We start from the raw sequence: 27,956 nt of genomic DNA on the forward strand, positions 1-27,956 counted from the left end.
GGGATGCTTTCCAATTCTTCTTGGGAAACAGCCAAGATAAGAAGGACTTTATACCATAATGATCTTTCACCTTCCATTAGGTCTATATATATGTTAGTATTATACATGTAGTAGTTCATGTTGCACACAAACGATTCCATGTCCATTTGTGGGATGGGAAGAGATAGGGCTTTTCCCACCATTAAACTCCTACACACATGGGTAATATCTTGTAGAATGGTCATATCCTGTGAGTGCCCTTTTGTACTTATGTGGTTTATAATATGCCTTATCCTTTTGTCAAAAGAGCTAAGTAGGATTTTCACCACTAGTGTGCATTCATAAAGCTTAGTGATTGATCGTAGGGCTGATTACATGGGGGGGGGGCACTTCCATGGACGAGTGGATACCATGCATGACCATGCGGTCTCAAAAAGCACCTTATACCCCTTTCATGCTGCCCTCTTCATTTTTCACCGGTGAACTTCACCGGCGAACTTCTCCGCCTCGCATTCCTCACTTCACCGGCGAAGAAAAAAATGTACCCTTTCGCACTGACATTTCTTCCCCGGCGAAAGTCAACGGGCGATTGCAGAACCACACGAAAGAAAATTGTAAACATTACCTCTTACCTATTACAAAAAGGTATCAAAAAATCAATTACAACATATTTTGGAAGTATTACGAGAAAAACAAACAATATCACCTTGTTTTTATATTTCAGCGCATTTTATACATGTAAAAAGTGCTTTTTAATAAATATTGTTAGTAAAAAAAATATGTTCGAGGGTATCTACTTGGCCATAGTATTTAGCTGAGCTTGCAACTTATCACGCGCGGAATCTCGGTACAGGAGACTTTGGGAGAGAAAAAAATTGACCTCTGACGTCATTAAAGAGAAGTTCTCCAGTTTGCTTTCATACTGGCTGTTTCACCGGCGAAGTTCTCCACCTCTAGAGGTGGAGAAGTTCGCCGGCGAACTTCACCGGTGAAGTTCTCCTGTGTACCTTTCATACTGGACACTTTCCCCTTCGCTGGCGAACTTCGCCGGTGAAAAGCGCAATATGAAAGGGGTATAAAACATGTATTTTCCATATTCTGAAAACGCACCCCTTAACAAGTAATATTGGCATGTGAAACCCAACCCTTAACAAGTATTGGAAACCAAATGATAATATTGGCAAGTATTCCCTGAATTGAACCCCTTAACAAGTACAGCGATATTTCAATGTCACGGACGTCAGTCGTCGGTTTTACCTTTGCCTACATTATTGAGTTTAGTACAGCCCCATTCGCACAAATCATACTCTAAACACGTAGTGTTGGCAATTTAAGTACATCCTTTATAAAACATTTTAGTCATGATTTGTTATACCCTCGCAAATTTGACCATGTAGCTCTCCTATCGAAAATAGATACCCTTTTTTCATTATTTTAGTGTTTTTGACACCCTTAATACGTTACATGCGTATTACATGCCCTATCTTGAAAAAGACTTTCCTTTTACACGTTTTTTGGTCACGCATGGTATCCACTCGTCAATGTAAGTGGCCCCCCGGGATGTTTCATGAAGCTGTTCGTAAGTTACATGCATCTTTAAGAATGACTGGTGGTCCTGAAATAGACTGCTGTGCAAACCCTTCACTCGAGGTAAGGGTCTGAATGTGCAGCCTACTCATGCCTTACATGTATGTACTGAGGGCAAACAGAAAGTTTGATATGTGCTAGTCTTGCGTGGAGACACACTTGCTGATCAAAGTTTCAATTAGGGTCTTTGCCTGCAGACTAATCCTGAAGTGATACACATCAGATTGACAGTTGGCCTTGATTTATTTCTTAAGAAAGTGTCACCAGTCGTACATGTAAGTCGCTTGTAACTTAATACAGCTTTATGAAGCACCTACCTGTGATTGATTGCATTGATGAATGTGTATGATCAAATGTAAAAATGGCCCCATAATCAATCCTAAAGCTTTATGTTACAGCGCCTTTGGTCTTAAGGATATCCTGGAAATGGAAGGTGGATTCTAGGGAAACTAATAAAAATAACTTTATGGGCCTGAATAATTTCTTAAAAGACAATGGAAGTCTTAATTATAGAACTTCTCCATTATACATGTAGTTTTCAACATCCTTTGAATGGATATTGTTATTTCAGTCCAGGAATTGGGACATTCATGTTTTTAAGATGGATTCAATATTTTATTTGATCATCTCTCAATTCTCATTACCTTTTCTCTACTGATAAACATGTGTTTTGTACATTATGATAATGCTGATTTGATTGAACACTATTAATGTGGCCATTGATATCATAACACAATTGATTTGAGGTTGTGTTATATGTATTACTTCTCACAGAATTTCATGTGATCTTAGGACTTTGTATATTCATGCACCATGATGTCCAAAAAATAAAAAAATCCATATTTTATTGTTAGAAATACACATGAAATGAAATACTCCAAAAATTTGCTTTGCCCAGTTGATCGTGGGCCCGGCAGCTGCAGTGCAGCGCCAGATCAACAAGGCTCTTTCCCTTTAATCGTTGAACACCAAACAGGGTAGCAGCATCTCCCATCTTTTAACGTCTTTTGGTCTGACGCGGCTGGGGTTTGAACCCCAGACCTCCCGGTTGTGAGACAGACGCTCTACCAACTGAGCCAACACACCGGTTGGCTCAGTTGTGTTGATGTTTTGAACAGTTGTTTTGAACCTTTTGCAAAATGCAATTTTCTTTTCATTTGATATTGTTGAAGTAGAAAATGAATTATCAAGAGATAGGAAGGAGAAATTGTATTTGATTGCAATTTACAGAAAAATATACTTTGATCATATCCTTGACATGCACATTTTTTTTTAACAAACAGGAATGAACATTTCCTGAAGAGTGACATATGATCCTCTTTTATAGACTTGAGAAACTCTACAAAGGAAATGAGGAACTTACTAGATCAATACAAAAACACAATTGCTTGTATTTGATGCATTTTATACCAAAAAGACAGAACCCCTCCCCAAGAACAAGTTTTCCTCATATTCTATAATGAGTAATAAACTTGAGTCAACTCACTTTTATATTCTTGATTCATTCAGGGTGACTGAAACCTGAAAAATTATAGTATGCAGTAATAATAAATAATATTATATATATTTGGATAGTGCACATATCCACATTGCTAGGTGCTCAAGTCGCTCCTATATTACCCCAGCTAAGCTACTCTACCGATTCCAGTGCGCACAGCTTTTTGAGGAATTACTTCCTTCCGGTACCCATTTACATGTACCTCACCTGGGTTGAGTGCAGCACAATGTGGATAAATTTCTTGCAGAAGGAAAACATGCCATGGCTTGGAATCGAACCCACGTCCTTTAGATTGAAAGACGAGAGTCTTAACCACTATACCACAACACCCCCATGTACCCCATGCCCAAAACTCACCACAATGAGTTAACTTAATCATGTAGGCCATGCAGATTTTATTGGTAAGTGCACTCATATCATCACAACATTCAGTAGTAATCCCAGGTCTTCGACAAAGGTCACAAACTGTAGATTGATTTGAATAAATTATGAGTTAATTTAAGAGTTAACTTTAAGCACAGGTAATAATTTTGCTTTAAATATTTGAATAGCATTTTTGGTCATAAGAGAAAAGCTCTCAACTGAGTAATGTACAGTACTATGTAAAAATATGCTATACAAAAGACTTTGTGCATAGCAGTCTTTTAAAAATGTGGAGCAAATTGTGATGCGATACCAGGAAAATTATTCCCTGAAGCACATTTATTATCTAACCTTCATTTAATAAAAAAATAGTCAGTGAACATTATGGAATGTAAGATAAATACTTAAAAATATTTGTTTATTTGGTCCCTGTAATGTTTACACAAAAATTTGCTTTCCACCAGTACATGTATGTAAATACAGAAGAATGTAAATTACTGTACAAGAACAGAAAATGAAACAAAATGTAGCTGAAAGTACAAACAAAAATAGCTACATACTGATCAATCAAGGGTGATAATTGACATGATTATTCTTGACTTTACAACCCCCACTTGCCACTTGTACATTCCAGCCTACATATTACTTTGTATACACATACACTGTACTCTGTAGCTGTGAACTAAATTCGAAAGATACTATGCTACCGATAGGCTTATTCTACACATATCTGTGGGCACTCAACTCTGTTGAGCTACAAAGCCAGGTTCCATGGATGAACAACTATTGCCAAACTATTGCCAAACTATTGCTGTTTGTACTATTTATTTTGATGGAAGACTTAAAGGGGAAGTTCACCCTGAGAAAAAGTTTATTGTAAAATAGCAGAAAAAATATTTAAAAATATTGCCGAAGGTTTGAGATAAATTCATCAAATAATTAAAAAGTTATTAGAATATCAATTATTTGATTTGTGACGTCATATGCGAGCAGCATTCCCACATAGCGAATGGTAAAAAATCAATGAAATGTCATTTTCTCAGAAAATTGAAAATGGTTTTCACTGTAACTTTTGTATATCAATAGACAAATCGATTCACACCCGACCATGAAAAGAAAACAAAATTAAGTCATCAGGAACCATACAAAATTTGAAATTTGTGCATTTCATATAACATAACACATGGGGCAGCTGCTCGTTTATGACGTCACAAATCCAAAACTTTGAACTCTAATAACTTTTTTACTCTTTAACGGATTTTCCTCAAACCTTTACCAATATTTTTACTATTTTTTCTGCTATTTTTACAACAAAGTTTTCTTCAGGGTGAACTTCCCCTTTAAACAGCTTCCTTTGTCTATTTTCACTGGCCTCCCTGGCCAGGGCAGGTATTCAGTTCAAGATGTACTATAAAGGTCAAGATTACGGTACTACTCTTGTTCCTTCTGTTCTGTCCTCCTTATCTTCCCCACCCCTAGTTATTGGTTTTATTTGGTTTTATTCACAGATTTAAAAAACCCATAAATATGAACAAAATAAACATTACATGATAAAATAATTATAGACAATATAAAAATGTAACAATAATTAAATTTAACAATGGATGTAATACAAAATTTGATAGACCCCTACTTTTTTTTTTAATCTCCCAGGTTACCCATGGGGTTTGTCTTTTTATTTTAAATTATTACATTTATAATATTTGATTGCTATATCATGTAATCATTTCATGTTATACTTTGTAAATCCAATGCAAATCAGCCTTATTGGCTGCGATATGTGGATATTGTAGTAAAATCTTAGAACCTTAATAAAGATCATGAATAAAGTTGATACCGACAGTGGGAAATGTGGTTGACCACCTCATGCATGCATGTACTTGACCTCTTTGTTGGATACACTTGTGGAATGTATTCTCGGGGAGCATTTCATGAAGAGTTTTGTAAATGTCTTTCACTGACAAATGTTATAAAATACTGCATATCCTTGTATCTCATTGGCTGATAATTAATAAGTCAGTGAAAAATCTCCATTGGCTGATAATTAATAAGTCAGTGAAAAATCTCTGATTAAAGTTTTTGTGAAATGGTTCATACATGTACTTAAATGATTGTTTGGATTTGCTTGCACCAACTGTATGGGGTGTGCGCCAGTGACTCCTGAGTTTCAACGGTGACCCACATATTAATTTGAAGTAACTGCACAATTACTGCTCCCTCCAAACATTGTATCACTTTCTGCTAAATTGTATATTTTCATTTTCCTACTTAAGCTCACACAGGGGCCCATTGCAGAAAGAGTTGCAATCAATCGCAACTCTAAAAATCATGCGCAACTTGATTTTCAACCAATCAACAGCGCGCATTTGGGACTTGCCATTGATTTTTTGGCTTGCCTTTAAACATAAATCTTTCTGCAACGGGCCCCAGGGGGAATGATGATTTTGATTAATTTCATTATTATAATTTTTTTGTGGAATGCATTCTAGGGGAGCATTTCATGAAGAGTTTTGTAAATGTCTTTCACTGACAAATGTTATAAAATACTGCATATCCTTGTATCTCATTGGCATTCAGTGAAAAATCTCTGATGAAAGTTTTTGTGAAATGGTTCATACATGTATGTAAATGATTTTTCGCATTTGCTTGCACCAACTGTATGGGGTGTGCGCCATGTATGATGATTTTGATTAATTTCATTATAATTTTTTATCTCTCCAGGTAAACTAATCAGCGAGGATGCCAAGACTATGGATGATGTCAAGTCCATGATTTATCAACTCTACTCCACCCTCCACGTGGAGCAACATCAGCTGGAGAAGGAGAAGATCTTAAGAGGCAAGCTGGAGCAGCTCCAGGAAGAATTGGAGCCATTAGAACGGGTAAGGAAGTAGGAAAAGCTCTTTACTCATGAAATACTCCTCCAATGTGGGTTGAACACAGCTGAAGTGAAACATTGAATGATTGTATACTTAATGGCCCGAATTCACAAAGGTTGTTTTGAAAACCCACGGTTGAGTCCATGGTTTATGCAGATTTCCTGTATAAATTACGCTTAATTTAGCGCGTATCTGGTGCACGTATAAAGGATGTCCAATTCTGATGCGCTCTTTTGTCACAGTGTGCCAAATTGACGCCTGTTACCATGGCTAGATATGCTATTGTATTCATGAGTCCACTGTTTGAAGAGTGGACTCATGAATAAAAACATTGGACTCATTATCTAACCATGGTAATAGGCGTCAATTTGGCGCACTGTGACAAAAGTGCGCATCAGAATTGGATATTTTTTATACACGCGCCAGATAATGTACATGCTAAATCATGCATAATTTAAACAGGAAATCTGCATAAACCATGGACTCAACCGTGGCCTCCTTTGTGAATTCGGGCCAATGACTCTGAACTTTCATTTCTTGAAGGTACACTCACTACCACCCCCAAAGAACTATGTTGAGACTAGGATAAAAATGATGATGATGATAATTGCATGTATGATGATAGTGATGGTGGAGATGAATTGTGATTATGATGATGATGATGACAATGATGAGGATGATGGTAATAATATTATATCTAGAGTTGGTAATGTTGTTGATGATGATGATGGTAATGGGGATGATGATGATGATGATAATGGGGATGATGATGATGATGATGGTGATGACGATGATGATGGTGATGATGATGATGGTGATAATGATGATGATGATGGTGGTGGTGATGATGATGATGATGGTGGTGGTAATGATGGTTGTGGTTTTGGCGATGATGATGATGGTGATGATGATGATTATGATTATAATAATGATTACAATAAAGATTTGTTATGAAGATTGTTATGATGATGATAGTGGTGGTGATGATGATGATGATGGTGATGGTTGTGTTGCTGGTGACGACAAATATCGATGATGCTCATTATAACATGTATAGCATGCTGTTGAAGAGTTACTAAGTTTCATCCATTTTCTATTTCCCTTCTTACACAGATTAAAACTGCCCTCGATATGAAAGCCAAGAAGAACACCAATGTGTACGTTTGGGGAGGCCTGGGTTTCATGGCTGTCCAGTTCGGTCTGCTAGCTCGTCTGACATGGTGGGAATACTCTTGGGATATCGTAGAACCTATCACCTACTTCGTTACCTACGGAACGGCAATTGCTGCATATGCCTACTATGTAGTCACTCGCCAGGTTAGTATGCTTTAGTGCAGTCATGTATTCTTGGGGCCCGTTTCATAAAGAGTTGCAACTGTTGTAACTTTTCCATTATGGCAATTACATGATGGCAACCTTGATTCTGATTGGCTGCTGAGCCCTGTTGCCATGGTAGTTGCCATAATGGCAAAGTTACATCAGTTGTAACTCTTTATGAAACGGGCCCCTGGAATGAATTTGCGTTGTCTGAAGTAGGCAAATCTGTTGTATTGGAGTGAGAGGTATACCATATATTTCTTTCTAGCGTATGATGAATAATCAACAATACCTAAACTTTGTAGGAGTCTCTCATAATCATGTTCCTAAAGGAGGGATTACACATTGTGGCCCGTATTCTGAAGTCGGGTTTAACTTAGACCATGGTCTAACTCTGTGTCAAAATTATGGAAAGCCAAAGTATCAAAATTTGTATTGCATTGTATGTTTACTATGCTCTTTCCTGGTTCTTTGATTGTGAACTCAGTTACCTTATTCATTATTCCTAGACAATTGAGAATAAATTAAGAGTCAAATGAGCTGAAATATTACATCTCTACTGTTAGTGATTTATGTCACAATTGGCTTTCCATACTTAAACTACAACTTCAAACCTGAGTTTAAATTAATCCAACGGGCCTGTTAGTTTACATGTAGATGGTTGCCCGTAGCGGTTTGCCCCAGAATTTGAATGCAATCAGAGCCCTTTATTGCAGAGTTTTGTGTTTATTTCTTTGTTAGGCAGTCACAATTCCAAAGATATTGCATAATGTTATAAACCATAGAAAGTGAATTTGCCAAACTCTATATCACAAACGACTCTGATAACATCCACCTCGGGGGCAAACCACTGTGAAATGTAACAAGCGTGGTGTGTGATCGGCCCTCGTGTATATCTCTACACATAAACGGTGATCTGTTCTTGTGTGCTGAATAAATCTCCTTTTTTTCAACGCCATCAGCTGAAAATTAGCAAGTTGTCACAACTTTGTGCTGGTAATGGTCAGAGAAAATTTGAGGAGGGGGGATATTGTCAATATATAGCCCCCCCCCTCCCCCATCCCCAAATCATCTACTTTAAGTCTTTCACTTTTATTGATCTCCTACAGCCACTGGAATCAAGTTATGCTTTCATTTAGGAAGCCATTACCGTAATTGTATTTTCCTGTTTGTTTTGCTTCTGTTTGTAGAGGTAAATATACAAATAATGCATGCAGCCGAGTGCGTTAGTGGAAATGCAGAGCACACAAGGTTTCTTTAGATAGATGCCGCACTGTGCACGAGCCGCTTGCGGCGAGTGCCCACTGTGCATCATCTGAAGAAACAGAGCTTTCTCTGCATTCACTTTTACGCACGACAGAGCGAGTGCATTATTTGTTTTATAAAATAGCAACACAGAAACAAAATTTTAAAAAGTTACAGTACAGTTTTGTTGGACTAAACGACTTCTCCAGGGACTTCTACGGCACTGTTTTGCTCGAGCGTGCAATATCAATTTTCATTGCGCACCTTTGGCACTGCCGTGCAGTGCACCAAACAAGTTGGATGTCATGTGACGCGTATTGGCCAATCACGATGCTTAAGAATACAGGGCTATTTTATAAAATGATTTATATTTTTTGTTCATGTATATTACATATTTTTGTCCTAAATGCAGGAATTCCTCTATCCGGATGCAAAGGATCGTAAATACCTTGTCCTGTTTCACAAGTATTCTAAGAGGAAAAGTCTGGATCTAGAGAAATACAACCAGCTTAAAGATGATATTGCTCAGGTAAATATAATGGATGGCAGTCTGGGGGCAGTTTGACAAGGAGACATTGTGCTGTATAATATGTGGTATAATCTCAGATCATGGTCAGGAGCGGCCAATTCTCTCCAGTGGCAATAACCAAAATTCCTGGATGTAGCTCATGTTGTTTACTTATATGACCCAGTAACTTCCAGTAGCTTGAAGGTAAGAATAGTATCCAATCCAGCAAGATGGATAAAATAAGGATCAAGTTTTACAATGATACCTCATTGCAATGTAAGAAGATATTGAGAATGTGGTTCGGATGCGACTCGGCTAGCACTAGCTGCGGTACAAGTAGACTGGAATTCGTTAGGTCAGACATCACTGAACAAGAAGTAGATTTTCTAGTTCAGTGCACAAAGTTATTTGGCAAATTCACACTGTGCAATACAATGGGGGAACTTTTGGTCATTGTCAATAGCAAGAATTGCTGCGTTATTGTGTTCCATGAGAGGAAAAATATGGATCCAGATAAATATAACATGCTTAAAGATGAAAGTGCTCAGGTAAATACTGTTTTGAAAATCTCCAGATCATGGGCTTTTCAAAAAGAGAGTAAAGTGTGATCAGAAGTTGTAATTAAATTCCTAATTACATGTGGTACATATACTTCGCATGGGCAGATCATGGCCACTAATTTTTCTTTTGAAGCAAATTGTATTAAGAGAAGTGAATGGCCCAGTATAACTAAAGCAGGATTTAGTGCTCTGAAAAAAAGAGCAAAAATCCACTCCTCCTCTCCCCTCCTCCAAAAAAAGGGGAAACACGTAGTACATATCAAATATGATATTGTGCAGAGATTGCTTTCCAACCACCCTGCAATTAATAAAGGATGCAGACACTGAACATTTTACTCTCTTCATAGTAATCACTTTTGGAACACTCTGAAAAAGTACATAAACCACAGTTCTAACCACAGATAGTCGTACAATGCCAAGCATTCGCAGCCAAACCCTGTATTGTTTGCACAACCTGTCATGAGCGGTAACGTCTGGGGCACTTTCCACAAAGTCATTTGCCAGTGATGGATCACTGACAAATTGGCTTTCAGCCAATCAGATGCAAGGATTTCAGTAGCTTGTAACAGTTGTCAGTGAATATTACTGCTACAGGATGCTTGGTGAAAGGTTACCCGATGTGAAAGGTAGTGAGACACATTGTGGCAAGTAAATTTAATTATCACCCACTGATGACTTACCCAGAGAAGGAATAATCAATAGTGCCATTTGGGCAATTGACAGATTGAGGACGCCCCTGTTCACATTTCCAGAGTCATTGGCCCGAATTCGCAAAGGTGGTTTTTTAAACCATCGGTTGAAACCATGGTTTATGCAGATTTCCTGTATAAATTACACTTACTTTCGCGTATATTAATAAAATGTCCAATGCTGATGTGCGCTTTTGTCACAGTGCGCCGACTTGACGCCTGTTGCCGTGGCTATGCTTGCTTTTTTATTTATGAGTCCATGGTTTTGAATTAATGAGTCCACTCTTCAAACTGTGAACTCATGAATAAGATAGCGTATTTACCCATGGCAACTGGCGTCAGTTTGGCACACTGTGACGAAAACGTGCATCAGCATTGGACATTTTGTGATATACGTGGTAAATAAGCATAAATTATACAGGAAATCTGCATAAACCATGGGTTAAACCAATGGTTTTAAAATCCACCTTTATGAATTCGTGCCATTCAGTCTGAAATTTAGAATGGGGAACGGATGTTTGTGATATATACCACGGATGTTTGTGATATATACCACGATGTTTTAGTAATAATGAACCATTCTGTTAATGCGCATATCACAAAAACATTAATTCAAAGCCATTTATGCTGTAATGTTCTCTACACAATCAATTGTGCTCTTTGGGCAATTAGCAGATTGAGAAGGACCGTGTTCACATTTCACGAGTCGTTCAGCCTGAAGATTTAAAATGGGGAACGGATATTTGTGATACGTACAGAACCATATTGTCATAATATTCAAATAACGCAAATTCAGAGATGCCAAGTTCAAAGAACAGCTATGCGTGAGATTTTCTGTGAATCTGAGTGAGATCACAGACATTGTGTACAATGTATATGGGGATAGGCTGTGATAGTTGCGTGAGACAGAGATTTGAGGGGATGAACAAGAGTCCAAAATGCTTGAGTCTCACGCATAATGCGTGAGACTTGGTAGCTCTGCAAATTTGTGAGTGTTTTGTGGTGATGCAGCATATTCTAGGGTATTTGCAATATATGGCAAGAATGAAGTGCTGCACCAAGTTCTTATGCATGTTTTTGCGAATACCGGAGATGCCTGCATCGTCACTAGCATCACAAAATTGAAAATGTGTATCATTATAAATGCAGCATTAATTTGTAGTCGAAAGGTTGTTGGAGTCCCTCTAACTTTTTTAGGATCGCATGGATGAAGAGATCACACCTGCTTTTTATTATGACATCACAGGCGTACATAGTATACTAATCAATGCCCTTGCCATAGCACATTCTTTGAAAGTATGCGTATCTCAGATAGCATCTCAGTTTGTACGTGCTATGGGCAAAATAATGCACCCCAAATGCACAGTGGTGGGAAGTTGCGTCGAATTGAAGCATGAACACATGACTTCCATATGCGCTCACTATTGCCGGCATTCTTTGTACGTTTTAATGATCACTCTTTTATTGTGGGTATCACAAAAGATGTATTTAAAGCCCTATTTGCAGTATCGCTATTCGCTACACAATCAATAGTGTGCACTTCAGGCAATTGACTGATTGAAACGGCTATATCTTCAGTTTCAGTTTCATATAGGATGATGATCTTTCCTTAGAAATTTCTCCATATGGCACAGAAAATTGTGATATGAACGTAGTACGGTCAAGAGTACCATATTGTAAATTGATGATGATTGAGGCAGTGCTTACACTCAAAATAGTCATCAAGTCTGAAGGACCCTTTTCCCTAGAATTTCATTTTATGGTGAACGTAAGTTGAGTAATGAACCTTAATCTATCTTGAATAGCACAATTTGTGCAATTTACGTATTGTAAAACTCTGTTCACACTTTCAGAGTCATCTGGAGTGTAGAATCGTGATATGAACCGTTATGCTCATCTCACACTATGCGATTCATTGCAATCCAAATTTCAAATTAATTGTGATAACCTTTGATAGGAATAATCCAACTAACAAAATATCACGGATCAGAATCCAGAATAGTGATAGGACTACTGATATCGAAATTCACTCCAGTTAGAGCCTTTCTGAATGGATAAAAACAAATTCAAATCCAAATCGTAATGACGTCATCTTAGGGCTTGACGCAGAGTAAAAATATGACTTTAGTTTTCCTAACAATATGCCAAACTTTAAATAAAATAATTTTACCTCTTGAAACTTTCATATTTACCGGTAATGCAAAATGCTATTTCTTGAAAAATTGTGTCGCACCAGATCACTTACTTTGAGACGGGCTTTATGTATACCATACAATCATTAGTGCCATTTGGGCAATTCATGGATTGCAAATGGACTGTTCACACTTAAGATTTCTTTCTTTCTTGGGAACATAATTTGTGATATGAACCGTAATGTTCACCAGATAATCAATAGACCTATTTGGGTAATTGACATACGGAAAAGGCCTTGTTTGCACTTTCAGATTCTAACCTTTAAATTCCTTAAAAGGGGAGTAGAAATTTTGAGAGACTGTGGGTAGCTATGGAAAGCCAGTTATTACATAAATCTCTAACAGTAGAGGTTCAATGTATCAGCTCATTCGACTCCCAAAACATTATTAACTGCCTGGGAAGGATAAGTATGACAATTGTCTTCACCATTAATGAATTAGTAAAGAGCACAGTAAACATGAGAAGCATTCACTGTAAACAAAATTTTAAAACGTTTGGCTTCCCATAATTTTTAGCAGAGTTAAACCATGGTCTAAGTTAAACCTGACTTCAGAATACGGGCCTATATCTTTAATAGTAAAAATTAAGCATGGAGCGATTGTCGTAGGAGCAAATGTCGTGTTGCCTCTTGATGACTTGTCATCAGTAATTCTCAGTGGTATCAATCAAATGCCAATTATTTTCTGTTGGTTTGATGAAAATAGCAAATGAGTGCATCATCAGTTGACCTAATTCATCAGTGTGCTGGAAAGCATAGCAAGCACTAATGCAGAAACACACAGTCGTCAAATTGTTTTTATTTTTATTTTTTTACATTAGTTCATGTGAAAGGATGGAGAACAACGTATGAACTCATTCAATTCATCATTGGATTTATGATTAAGTGCTCTCGATACACCTGGGCCCGACACATTATACATGTACACTTGGTGTTGGTGAAAGCCTGTATAAAGGTCAGCTATTAGGTCAGCATGGCACCAAATGTACAATAGATTTAGCCCTGGAATGAATCTCACTTGGTGGTGAACTGTCCATAAAATGTGATTTGTGTAAAGTCATTAGGATTTGGAGCTTGATACATGTAAGGCTCTTATTTGTGCCTCCAATACCAACAGTAACACCAGCACTCAGTGGCCCAGTGGATTAGTCTCCGAACTTTGACACAGAGGGTCATGGGTTGGAATCTCAGCCATGTCATAATTTCGATCATAATTTCCTTCAGCAAGAAATTGATCCACAATGTGCTGCACTCAACCCAGGTGAGGTATAAAGTGGGTACCTGCAGGAATTAATTTCTCAAAAAGCTGTTAGCACTGGAATTGGTAGCCAAGCTTAGCTGGGGTAATAGAGAAGCACCTTGAGAACCTAACAAAGTGGATATGTGCGCTATAAAAAATATCCTATATTAAATTATCAATAACTCATTGTCTGTTCTCGTTTCCTCTTCAAGTTGAAGCATTTTATTATATCAATTTTTTTCTCTCTCTCTCTGTTTGACCTCCAGGTGAACGCCGATCTTCAGCGGCTACGAGATCCGTTGACTATCAACCTTCCGATCCCTCCACCTCCTAGGGAAAAGGCACAAGAAGAGGACTTTTGAGTTACCATGGAAACATACAAGTTCATAACAATAGACCAAAATTATCTACTAGTGTATTTCACAACTATTTACGGATTGTTGGATATTAATATCAAGGATTAAAGAATGTTGTTTTCTTATGGTATAGAATTAGGGAGCTTTATATTTCTCATCCAAGATGTAGAACCTTTTGAAATGAGGAAATCATCCTTACTGCATAAGTGCATATGAATAAGAAGGAGAACACAGCATTCAGTGAGAGAAGATTCTGTGTCATTGGCTAGATTTTAAAATCTAAAACACCTAATATTCAAGACTCTGCCAAATTAATTCATGATTTTTATTAATTTATAACCTATCACCAGAAAAGGTTAATTTTGGACAAAGTGCTTGTTAAGGTTCATTTGTTTGCGGGCTTGTGACGTAACTAACTTTTATGCAAAGCTGTGATTAGTAAGAGTATGGGATACAATGGTCTGCTCATCATTTAATATTTTGAAGTATTCATTGCCTATGTTTAAAACGCTTTTAAAGATACACAAAGTGAGTTTTTTTTATATTATAAAGATAGGAGATAAAAAAGCATAACAGTATAGTTAAGTTGTATTTTATTTATTGTTCAGTACATCTTATATTGTCATCATTAGGAATCAATGATGTATTCCCATTTGTTATCATGACATTGCAGGTTAAGGTATAGGCCTATTAATTGATAATGCTGCTAGAGTGATATGAAATCTCCCATGTAGTCTTTGTATCATTTTATTTAACAACATTTTGTGGCCCCAATTCGTGAAGGTGGGTTAACCTGTTGAGTACTGAGTTCTGTGATTCCCATATGCTTTGTACAGGAATCACCAGGGCTCCGTAACACAAAGATTAGCGATCAATCGCTAAATGAACTGACCAATCATTGTCGATGTTACACGCGCATTAGGTTCAAAATACTGACCAAGGACCAATCAGTGCGGTTCTTTCATATTTGCAATCCATCGCAAACCTTTGTGTTACGGAGCCCTGGTTCCATTAGGCAATGGGTTAACTTTAACCAGTGTTATGCCAAAGGTTACGTGTAGAATGCCAAGATCAGAATGTCCACGACTGAATCCTGACCGTCATAAGCAAAAGCCGAAGTGTCCAAGACCAACGACTAGCTTTTCAAGGGCAAGGACGAGTCCCTGGTCAAAGTCAAGGACAAGTCCATGGCCACGTGTTTGCCCTCAGGGGGTCAATGACGACCTCAAGGTGCACAAAAACAAGGTATTCAATTTTCATTTCATGAAAGTGGTTCAATTCACCCATGGTTTAAGGCAGGTCCTTTGATGCAAGTGACTTGTAAAAGGATGTACTCACACATACTTTGACCAGTTGGTTAAAGATAAATTTCCATCTGCGGTAATGATTTCAAAAGTTTGAAAGTATAAGTTGGCTTTAAATTTATGTTATGTGAATCCCAAGATATCACTAGTAAATTGTTTTCTTGTTATGTTTTCCTAAGTTTAATTTAACCAAAATAATAGAATAGTATATACTACCTCCAGTGGCAAATTCTACTTAATGATTCAAATAAGCAATTTTTTTTCATATGTTGTAACTTAGCTTTAATATTATTTTTTGTTGATTTAAAATAACTTTTTCCTTTAAACAAATGCATTTTTCCCGTTCTTTCCCTCTTTTTTATGAAGAAGGTATTCAATTTGACTTCTTGTCCACTCCTTGGGCCTGTGACACAAACATTTGCAATTGTTAATATGAAAGAATAATTCTGATTGGTTCCTGCTTTGTATTTCAAACAAACTAAACCTGTAAGAGTGACCTTGATTGGCTTTTGCCATCTAGCAATTGATAGCACAATTTTGTGTTTGCAGAGCCGTGATTATTATTATTGCTGTTTGCATGTTACTTTTTCATAACGCTATCTTTTGACAACAGTCACTTATTTGATGCTGTATGTACCTCTGGTTGAGTTTCTGGTAAGCTTATGAATTTGGACAAATGATTTATTTGTGATTGCAAGCTATAACGGCTTGTTATAAAAGGCTGTGTAAGTGAAGCGCAAGTTTCTGAAAATTTCTATGGGCAGCCATAAGGGCAAAATTAAGTGGAGTGAGTGTAAGCTAGCCAGCCGGCCAGTTTTTCCTATGGTGTCTTTCAAAGTACAAAGCTACCAAGAAACTACACAAGTGTTAGAGATCCATAAAAGCTGAGATATGTATTGAAACAAATTATTTGAATCAAAGTAAGATCAGATAATCCATGCAAGAGTTACAACTTTTTAATTTTTTACTTCTATGAATGATTTGTATGGCCATCTCAGCTCTTGATTTGTTATGAAAAATTGGCTGGCTATTAGTTAGCGTACACTTGACTGACGCGGCCATTAAAATTGAATCTTACAGCTGCCCGTAGAAATTTACCCGACACTTACGTGCAACTTACACGACCTTTAATAACAAGCGGCCATAACCTATATATAACAGTCACTTAAATCATGTGTTGCCTTGTCCAGGTAAATCTTGAGCAATCTTATTATTGGAATTATTCAGAAATAATTTGTTTTATTACAGGTTGAAGCGAGTTTATGATAGTGGACGAGTTTATTCAGAAATTATTTATGTTTGATTATAGGCGTTCATATTCATTGTATAATCCTTGAGTCATATATCGAGGAACATGCAATTGTAAATGTACATGTATATATGAAGGTAGTGTAACTATATGATTCTAAAAATTTTGTATGAAATGGAAAATTTAGCATCTTTATATAAAAGAAAATGGAAAGAATCTAATGGATAGCAGTTGATTGCTGATTCTGAAATGTCAAATATACGTAGAGTATTATTAGTATCTATTTATGAATAACTCTATACATCAGAATTTGTTAATTCCTCTTATTTTCATCGCAGTCAGTAGATGTACAGTAGATCTACCTTCCTTTCCTTTTTCTCTTTCTTTCAAATTGGAATTTGTGTGAGACTTTTATAAGAGGAAACGTCTAAAGCAATACAATACAACACATATCCTCATGGTACTATCTGCAATGATATGGAAACGTTGTCAAATGGAGGTGTCTTTAATGATTCCAGAAACATATCAGAAATGCTCAAGCAAATATTGGTTTTTGTATTTTTTAAGGGAAGATTATCTTTTTCGAAAAGTTTTCCAAGGCTTTTTTTTTGTCTTAAAACGCAATGGACACATTCATAAAAAAATTGAAAAGATTGTGATTTATATTTCATGAAGGGTGTGTTGAAGCAAGTGCAAAGTAGTGCATATTGCACCAGTCATAACTTGCATTGGCATACACCATATATCTCAATCCAGTCCTTAAATTCGAACCCTCTAGGAGTGTTAATGTCAACATTGTTGTCTGGGCATGTTGAATGACTTAACAGCTCATTGCTATTACACTCCTCAGGGAGTGGAGAGTGTGCAAATCAATTCATTCAGGTATTAAAGCCATAACATGATTTTACTGTTGGGTATCTTCTCCAAATTCCATGAAATTTGCTCCTTTATAACTGTGCAAATCACTTATGACTCTTTTCTTCATTTGGAGCAACATATATTTGTAGCATGGTATGCATTTGTCAATGTACTTGAATAGGAAAAAAGCACAAAAGTACAGTTTGTTGGCAACAGAATCATGTGTTGCAGATGAATGAATACAGGGTTGTTTTAAAACCATATAGTGCCCTCTTTTGTTGAATTATTTATACTGCTCAGCTAGGAAAGGGTGGTTCTTATAATTCTCTTTTTGTACTCGATGGATCGGCTTTGCTATTCATAACAATTTTCATGCTATCTTTTATAAACTGATGGTAATGATGGAAATTTGTTGTAAGTGGCTACTAACATGAAGCAACAGCAAAAGCTGCATTTGTTTGTCATCTCCAAAGAATTTGTAAACCACTTTAAGAAGCTGTTAATCCAAGTTGAGATTACAAGATGATCAGGATTGCAGTAGACCTTTTTAGATCATATTTTCCTCTCGATATCTCTCTCTATTCCTTACTTACTCATCTCTCCTTTCATTTTCCAAGGGCCGATTGCACAAAAGGGTCTTTGCAAGAACCGTCTTTAGTGTTGCCCATTTATTATAATGCACCATGTGAAACGCATTTCAAATATTACCTCCAAACATATTTATTCATCTCTTATAGTAAGCAAAATCTTTGTTTATAAAATTATGTCATACATCATGAAATTGTATACAAATTGATTTGAATGCTAGCTAACAAATTTTATTTCTTTATCATACATTTCAGAAATATCCCGCATACAGCGCATCATAAAAGATGGGCGACACGAAAGACAGTCCTTTGAAATACCCTTTTGTGCAATCGGCCCCTGAATGTCTTCTCCCCCCTCTCTCTCTCTTCCCTTCTCTCTCTTCCACCCTCCTCTCCATATATCCTTCCACATCTATTGTTCCTTTTGTTTTCCCACCTGTTTCCTGCTTCATGTACTTATATCATTGTATGTTTTTTTTTCCTCTTTATAATTACTAGTATTAGAAGTATGTACTAATATTTCAATTTTTTCTTTGAATTTATTCCTTACCATTGTTTTCTTAAGTACTTTCTTATGTTTCTGTTTTCTATGTGTTAGAGTACTTTATTGATTAATTTATATGTGTGTTTTCATTGAAATTAATCTGGTTCATCAGTTTGTGTGGATGCATAAAGTTCAGACTGTAGTTTGGAATCTACTGTAATGGAATATATAGTGGTAAAAGAATATAGTATCATAGAGTATCATTATGAAATATTATAATTTAGTAATTAGATAATTGTTTTGATGCAAGTTGATATGTGAATATATTCAACACCAATTCATTTAAATGTTTGTGGAAATACTAAAAGTTTTGTATAAATTTCATATAATTAATATTGCTACTCACTAGCTAAAAATCAGAATCTTTGTTCAGAATTTTTACTCTCTTTACAAAAATGGAGGTAGGCTTTAAGTTAACTTGCTTTTAGATTACAAGTCATTAGGTCTAAAGTGCCAGAGGATTATTCATATTCATTTGATTACAAAAATCATTGTGATTTAGTGAAATAGCTAAAAGTAAAAATATTTAAAATATGACCTGCCCTATGCCTTTCAGAAGCATGTAAGATCTGCATTCATATTTCATTTGAAGTCAATTTAACTATCTTATTTCTGCTTTAAAGAGATATTTTGCATGTGCCTTAAGTTCAATTTCTTTGGTATGCTACTACATGTTCATTTTCTAATGTATTAAGAAAGTACTTTTTTATTGACCGAGGTTCCCATTTTTAAAGGTCTGATTTTAAAACGCAGTACCAGGAACCACGTTACCTGGAAAAGAAAGATTTAGAAAATTACCCCCTCCCCCTGCATCCACTGAGCCCATGAATAAGTCAGAGCGCATAGTCTCCAAATGAGGTCTCATCAATCAGGGTTAGGGTTAGGGACAAGAACACCCAAAATCTCACAGCCGCCCCCTCCCCCCCCAAAAAAGGTTAAGATGTTATATTATTTTTTTAATATTATATCAAAGCCTGTCACAAAATTACATTTTCATTCGAAATAGGTCAAACCCTTTGCTCGCTCAAGAAATTTTGTAATAATATTAATACCCCCACCCCCGACCATTTAACATAACTTTACAAATTAATATTCAGACACTTATATGGCACATTGTATTGGCTATCATTCAACAATCATTCAGTCCAGTACAAGTGAGTGTATAGGGTCACAAAAGCATTTCTAATTTGATGCTGTAAAACCTAAAACCATGTTTATACTGGCCTCGATTGACTCTGTCATATTTGACATCCTAATTCCAAGTGTTTGAAAATATAGAATAAACTTTGTGAGGTAAAGCATATGTGCAGAAACTGATATCTGTTGAGTTTATGGTATGTACATGTATGCTTTAAGTACATTAGCAATTTAGGATAGATGAAGTAATTGAAGATTTAATCTCCAATGTCCTTATAAATATTGACAGAGTCCAAGGATTTATTTGAGTAGATTTGAAGGACATACAGTTCATGTTCAAAACAATAAGGTGGTTCAAAGCCTACTTTTAGGTTTGGTAAATATTGAATATCAAAACTCCAATCCATTACTTGATTGTATTTTAGGGGTATGAGGGGGGGGGTACACATTGATACTTTTCTGCCCACTATTGGAAATGCCTCTGCCTTTAGAAATCATTTGGTCATCCGATATTTTGGTGGAAAATGTGTCTTTGGGGGAGAGTTTAGCTCTCCCCTTTCCAGAATGTCAAGAAGTGTCAGAAAAAGTAGAAGAAACATAAATGGGTCTGTGTCCCGTGCTCCCACATTTTAAGAAGTCCTGAATCTACCCCAACAATCACAGAAACTGGCTCTATAACATATATACACCTGTCCTATGTTTTACTTAACTACATGTATCTAAACCTTTTTTACTTTAATTATATTGCTTCAATCAATTATAGGCAGTGGTCTTGTAGGATTTAGTAAAAGGGCTCTAAAAATGTATATGCGTTTTAGAGGAATCACATAATAATAATACATTTATATAGCGATTAATATATTATGTTTCTAAGCACTTAGAGGAGAATGAAACCATTGGAACAAGATAGCTTGTGTGAAAACAGAAAAATCAAAGAAACAGATCAACAAAAGTTTGAGAAAAATCAGACAAATAATGAGAAAGTTATGAGCATATGAATATTGCGATCACTAATGCTATGGAGCAAATTGGCAATGTGACAAAGATGTGTGATGTCACTTGTGAACAACTCTCCCCATTACTTTAGTATATATTTCACTTGAATTGCCTCTTTTATCACATCTATCCATAGATCATGTGTTCTTTCTACATGAGGGCATGTCATACATATTTTTTAAGAATACATCATGGATAAAGAGTTTGTATCATCATAAGAAAAAGCAAAAAGAGACATTTTGAGGGTATTTCATAGTCCACCAAAGGGAAAGTTGTTCATCAGTGACATCATGCATCCTTGTCGCATTGCCAATGGGAGGATCTCCATAGCATTAGTGAATGCAATATTCAAATGCTCATAACTTTCTCAATATTTGTCTGATTTTTCTCAAACTTTCTTTATTCTTATTCTTTGATTTTTCTGTTTCTACACAAGCCTATTTGTTCCAAAGGTTTCATTCCCCTTTAACATTGCAATTCTTACTTGCAACATAATTCTTACTTATATGCCTACTATCTAACAAATCATGTATTCTCTTTATTCTTGTTGTTCTGCATCCTTTTCTTTTGTAACCACGATTGGGCATGATCAACAACCCTGTTTATATGCAGATTATAGTACTATGATAGGAGAAGCTACATAAAATGTCTTAAGTGACTTGCTTGATCTTGTATACCTGTGTACAAGGATTTTTTTTGCTTGTTCGAATTATGATTGAATTTCTATGAATAAATCAGCTTTTATCAAAATGCATCATGGCTCGGTTGACCTTTATCACAACTAAAGTTTGCTTTATTGTTTATTTTCGACAACTGATGCAAATTACTTGAAAGTGAATTATAGGACCCCCATAAAAAGATAAGAGAGAAAATAATATTGTGAGAGAGAAAAGAGAGGGGGGGGGGGGAGAGGGAGAGGGGAGAGAGAAGGAGAGTAAGAGTGTGTGTGTGTGATGTGCATGAGGGTGTATGTGTGAAATAGAGAGAGATAGAGGAAGAAGGGGTGAGAGGGAGAGAGTGATAGATTGTATTTTTAGGTGAGTGTAAGAAGGTACACAAACCAATTGTTGATGTCTTGATTGGTCCATCATCTTTCCGTCACTTTCTCAATTCTTAATCTAGTTGTACTATGTAACCATTATCAATAAACTGGAGATTCATTTTGATATATCTCATAAAGTTGATCTAGTAACACAATTTTTTATCTATTTACATTTTACAATATTGCATGTCTTGTGATCGTGTTTGTTCTCTAGGTACCCTAGGCCCCTGCTCCTTGGAATGTTTAATAGTAAAGGTCGACTACCGGTCGGCTAGAACTGGAGGTGGCCCGTGTCAGACTTTTGAATATTCCCCCTCAGACATGCTTGGTATTATATAGCAGTTAACAGAAATTCATATAAAATAGGGATTACAGAATCTACCACAAATAGAAAGGAAATATATCTGGCCATTATTGTCCATTTTGGAAATAAATCAATTAGTGTGAAAAAAAATCTTAGGACGAGTTCTCTTCATCTTCTGAAACAGCCTTAACTCAATCAAATGGTGATAAAAGCAAAGTGATATTTCTTTCCCATCAAATGAATGCAGTGATTTGCCCTTCCTAGAATTTGTGCTAGATGGCGATTTACATGTACAGGCATACACCTTAGTCAATGAAAGTTGGGTCGAATGAATATGTTTTGCCTTCTTTTAAGCGTGTGACGCCTGTATTGATAAGCAATGGGCGTTGGGGAGGGATGAATACATACACGTGATCTTGTTTATGCTCTGGTTTCTGACCCAGAATCAAGATGTGAAATTGTTTCCGATGTTACATTCGAATTCCCACTGATTCGATGATAAAACAATAAGTCCTGAAGTAATGAACAGGCCTCAATCGCTATGTTAGTAATTTACATTCATAGTTTGGCGTGAATTGGAATAAACCTCAATCACCCCCAACCCACCCCCTTGGGCGTTAAGGCCCTATATTTGTTGGGGCACTCAACCTTGAACATTGGAACATTCAATATTTGTCAGCAGCATTTTTTTTTGATAAACATATTAACGAAACAACATCCATACAAGACTTGAGAAGCAAGTTGGATACTCTCCTATACAGTCGCAATACTGAAATTAAGGTATTTGTATATTTTGTTAATATTTTTAAAAGTTACATTAATATAACCATTTCTTCATGTGCAGTTTGAAGGATTGAGTAGTTGATAGCTTGGGAAATAAAAGAAAAAAAATTGCTTGTTGGTATCATCATAATCAAATAAACTGAAATTGAAATAAACAAATTAAAATATTCCCCCTTAGAGATAAGCTTCAGATATTCATGAAGTGTACATGTTATGGAAGGTCTTTTGTTATCACCTTACAGTTGAAACTTCAAATCTTGATACTACGATGAGTATCCAGTTGATACCAACATCGTATCTGACTACGACAGTCTTGACGTGCGTCGTAGGCTACCTTGTAGTTAAACTCCTACGTCGTAAGCGATACACGCTTCCGCCTGGTCCTAAAGGTTTGCCTATCCTCGGATCCTACCTGACCCTTACATCAGGAAAGTACGAACAGCGAGAACTTCTGAACAAGTGGGCCAAAGAATATGGGGATATTTACATGTTCAGCCTATTTGGTTCCCGATTTGTCATTCTGAACAGCTACGAGCTTGTTAAGGAGGCGTTCCAGAGTGCAGACTTCAATGATCGAGCCCCTATTCTACCATGCAACAGAGCTCTAAATAGGCCCAATACAGGTAGGAACAAAATTTTGCACAACTATTGAAACAGCTTTGTTCTATTCTTGAATGAGTATAGTTTCACCATTTGGCTAAGATACATAGATAACTGATTTATACTTAGTTTGGTTTAGTTTTATTCATTCCACCCTAAAATTCATATTTATTGTCTTACATTTGCAGATTAGAATACATATTACGACAGAAGCACAAATAAAAGACGTTTGAAGTAAAAATAAAATTGCATTTTAGAATTGCGATGAGTTTACAAGTCTAGATAGGCACATTTTGTAATAGAATACATAAGAAAATGTAAGTTAGTTTCTTAGGCATTATAATATTAAATATGGTACAAAGTTGGTAAAAAGTCAGAGGAGAAACATAAGGTTCATAACTTGCCAGCTAGCTTGTCGAAGATAAAACAATTCATTTTGTTTGTTACACCTCTTCAAGGGCTTGGCTTAATCTCAGCAAGTGAAGGCCATCAATGGAAGGAACAACGCAACTTCGTGTCAGCAAATCTCCGGAACGTACGACAAAGTAACAACAATTTTGAAGATCTGGTTGCAGCCCAGGGAGAGAAACTCATCCAGAAATTCACCAATCAAGGAGACTCCTTCTTCGACCCAGTCACCGATATCTACGTCACAGTCTCCAACAACACCACCAAGATTGTCTTCGGGAAGACCTACGATTATGATGATGAGGAGTTCATCGACATGACCAGAAAGGTCAAGGGAGTCTTTGATTGGATGGGTCCGGGGTCGTTCTTCTACCATGTCCCGTTCCTGGCCTACTTGCCGATGAAGATCAACAGACAGGGAGACACCGCTGTCAAAGGTATGTTCGACTTCCTGGAGAAGGAAGTGCGTAGACACCGTCAATCCTACCACCCTGGAGACGAGCCGAAAGATTTGATAGAATCCTTCTTCCAGGAACAGGCGAAGAAAAAAGCAAAGGTAATGCTGCACCATCCCGAGCTTGGATATGGTCTTTTAATGTTTATTTGTTGATTTAAATCCATTTTCAGTGAATCTCATTCAATATTCAAAAGTATATCTTTTTTATAAATGGGTATTTGATTTGATTCATTGATTTTTCTGGCTTAATTCGATTAAAAAGAATGAAGAGAAAACTGGCATCATAAAAGTCCAATGAAAGATAAGCGGGAACGTGACTCATGAATTTTGTGTTGTATTTTTTCAGTGAAATCTTTATTTTATTCCCTTTTTGTTATAAAACTTTACAAGAAAATATGATGAAGCAGTAATGATCTATATCCTTCAAAATGATGCTAAATAATATTTTTCACAATCTAGGAGCAGAACAACTCAAATACGTCAATTTCATGATGTAGAATAACTAAAATGTGGGATGATACCATCAACTCACTCTTTGCATAACATTGACACGCATATTATAATTGCATATGGCAAGAAAAGGGGCTTTACTAAAAAAGAAATGTTATATATTCGTTATTTTTTCCTTTTATCGGGAAAAGGTAGGGTCTGTCCTGACATACTATTCCTGGTCCATCATGTGAAATATCTTCTATATGAAGCTCTTACATGTTGGGCCAAGCCGTGTGCGGGTCATTTTGAAGAAGCCCGGGTCCTACTGTTCCCAAACTTGTTTTCTTCTCTCTGTACAGACCGATGATGTTGGGTCTTTTACTGATGAATGCTTGAAGCAGTTATTATGGGACCTGCTGTTGGGAGGGGTCGAAACGGTTTCTAACAGTCTCTCTTGGTATTTCCTATTCATGGCCCAATATCCGGAAGCACAGGTAAGTGTGGGAGTTCACATATTAGGGAGTTTTTGCAACAACTACACAGACGCTTTCTAGAACATAGATAATCCATTGTCAAAAGCCCTTCGATGACAAAGCAATCTTTGTAGAAAAAAGGGTGACTCAAGTGTTGTCAATGACTCTAGACAAACAGCATTTGCAATTTTTCAAAAGCTCTGAATCTTAAAAAGATCAGCTGTCCCGATTCACTAATTTTTGACAAAGACTCCACTGGTTTCCATTGTGATTTGACTTGCATTTTCCATGCATTTGCTGTGTGCTAGGAGTGATTCTGTGTTGTTGAGCGAATATATTGGCTGTTGGCCTCCATAATTAAAGATTTAAAGATGCAGATTCAGTCATTTTATGTGTGTAGAAACTGTATCCTAAACAATTATCTCTAGGCTCTATACTAATGCCGAGGTTAGTCATTTTGGTGATGGATTTTTTCATTATTTTCCAAGATCAAAGTCTTCATCTTTAAGATCCAAGTTTCGATCTGTAAAGATCCTTGCAAGATCCATGTCTTAAACCAAGTGCACACCTTGCAATCTGATGTGACACGATTTTGAAAATTAACCGCATTTTGCATTAAACATGAAAGTTCCAAGATCGAAGTCTTGATCTTGAAAGATCTTTGCAAGATCCGGCCTGTACTGATCTTGAAAGATCTTTGCAAGATCCAAGTCAATCTTCAAAGATCCTTGCAAGATTTGGCCTGTAGGTCTACTTATCTCCAAAGATCTTTGCATGATCCAAGTCTTGACCTGTAAAGACCTTTACACGATTCAAGTCTCGATCTTTGAAATTTCAGGCCAAAGTCCAAGCTGAGCTCGACGAGGTTGTTGGTCGCGATCGCCTCCCATCTCTGTCCGACCGCAAGAGTCTCCCATTCACAGAATCAACCAGTGTGGAGTGCTATCGCTTCTGTCGCCTCCTTAACGTTCAAATCCCACACCGCACTCGCTGCGACAAGAAGCTTGGAGGGTACGACATCCCGAAAGGAACGAACATTGGGACAAACTCTGGCTGGTTGTCGTCATCACCTTCTCTTTGGAAGAGATGCGATGAGTTTGTTCCTGATAGGTTTATCGACAAGGACACTGGATTGTTTGATAGCAAACTGGAAGCTGGGTTGGCTGAATTCGGATTCGGTAAGTGACTTTGTAAATGATCATGATGGCTAGTCGGCCTATCAATTACCCAAATTCAATTAACGATGAAAGGTACGGGCACGGATGCATTCAGAATAAAGTACATGGGTGGCCACTCTCTCGTTCAGAAGCGGGAGATGCACTTTTGTGCACATGGACCCCAAGAAAAGAAATGAGGGAAAAAATTAAAAGGAAAGAAAAGGATGAAGTATGATATTTTTTCATAATATAATGTGAAATTCTTTTACAGGATTAAATATTTGTATAAAAAATTCAACATATTTGCTCACTCACAGTTTTTAAAAGAAATTTTGCGCCAGGTCCGGCCCCTCAGAAATCTTGGATCACTATGCCACTGTGGGTAGGGGAACTGATGATAGAGCCATAGAGGGTATTCATTTTGACCAATCCATTCTTGAGAAAGTATAATTTCAACAAAACCAATTATAGGACTTAGGTTTGTAGCATCAGAAAATGTACATTATCCATCCCCACCGTCATGATCATTATTCTTAATTCTATTTTCAGGTCGGCGATTGTGCCCAGGGGAACAGTTAGCTCGTACAGAATTGTTTGTGATCTTCACTTACATTCTCCATCGTTTTACCTTGCGTCTTCCCGAGGGTACGCCTATATCCCGGGATGGAATCGACAGTCTCACCTATCACCCTAAGCCTTACAAGATAAAGGCAATTCCTCGACCATAGACCAACACATCAAGGGGCTGTCAAATACATGTAATAGATTTTAGAATAGAACAAGACCTTTAGTGGCCGTCCCATCAATTTTTTTCATTAAAGGAAAAGTCAACCCCAACTAAAACTTGATTTGAATAAAGAGAGAAAAATCCAACAAGCATAACGCTGAAAATTTCATCAAAATCGAATGTAAAATAAGAAAGTTATGCCATTTTAAAGTTTCACTTCTTTTCACAAAACAGTTAAATGCACAACTCAGCGATATGCAAATGAGAGAGTCGATGATGTCCTTCACTCACTATTTCTTTTGTTTTTTATTGTTTGAATGATACAACATTTAAATTTTTACAGATTTGAAAATAAGGATCAACTTAACTTACATAAACTGTTAAAATAATGGTAAATTCCACATGTTCAGGGAGAAATAAATATTTGTTGCACTTGACAAGGAGGAGAAAAATAGAATATTTCATATTTCATGTAATAAAATACAA

The 27,956-nt window shown here is 36.7% G+C and overlaps 2 protein-coding genes across 3 annotated transcripts in view; both read left to right on the forward strand.

The window, feature by feature from the left end:
* LOC121405580 (calcium uniporter protein, mitochondrial-like) overlaps positions 1-14,697 on the forward strand; it is a 54,790-nt gene extending 40,093 nt beyond the window's left edge. Inside the window, exons 5-8 of one of the 2 annotated variants that reach the window (XM_041596506.1) lie at positions 6,149-6,309; positions 7,420-7,623; positions 9,281-9,403; positions 14,329-14,697. In XM_041596506.1, the coding sequence (XP_041452440.1) occupies positions 6,149-6,309; positions 7,420-7,623; positions 9,281-9,403; positions 14,329-14,418 (578 nt within the window). In that variant the 3' untranslated portion in view covers positions 14,419-14,697. Of the gene's footprint in view, positions 1-6,148; positions 6,310-7,419; positions 7,624-9,280; positions 9,404-14,322 lie in introns of both variants that reach the window. The other variant, XM_041596505.1, reaches the window with a different exon arrangement.
* An 8,447-nt stretch (positions 14,698-23,144) lies between these two features.
* On the forward strand, positions 23,145-27,618 carry LOC121431920 (cytochrome P450 2F2-like). Its single transcript, XM_041629697.1, has 6 exons — positions 23,145-23,213; positions 23,459-23,839; positions 24,275-24,780; positions 25,473-25,607; positions 26,425-26,764; positions 27,293-27,618. The coding sequence occupies exons 2-6, from the start codon at positions 23,485-23,487 to the stop codon at positions 27,469-27,471; spliced, it is 1,515 nt and encodes a 504-aa protein (XP_041485631.1). The 5' UTR covers positions 23,145-23,213; positions 23,459-23,484; the 3' UTR covers positions 27,472-27,618.
* Positions 27,619-27,956: the final 338 nt, after the last annotated feature.

The sequence above is a fragment of the Lytechinus variegatus genome, chromosome 18, assembly GCF_018143015.1.
Source record: "Lytechinus variegatus isolate NC3 chromosome 18, Lvar_3.0, whole genome shotgun sequence".
Taxonomy (NCBI): Eukaryota; Metazoa; Echinodermata; class Echinoidea; order Temnopleuroida; family Toxopneustidae; genus Lytechinus; species Lytechinus variegatus.

What these genes read in the sequence shown, in the direction of transcription:
- LOC121431920 (XM_041629697.1), top strand. Translation starts at nt 23,485, where the DNA reads ATGAGTATCCAGTTGATACCAACATCGTATCTGACTACGACAGTCTTG. An exon ending in TCTAAATAGGCCCAATACAG is followed by an intron (nt 23,840 to 24,274) that starts GTAGGAACAAAA and finishes CACCTCTTCAAG; the next exon opens with GGCTTGGCTTAATCTCAGCA. An exon ending in CCCAATATCCGGAAGCACAG is followed by an intron (nt 25,608 to 26,424) that starts GTAAGTGTGGGA and finishes TTGAAATTTCAG; the next exon opens with GCCAAAGTCCAAGCTGAGCT.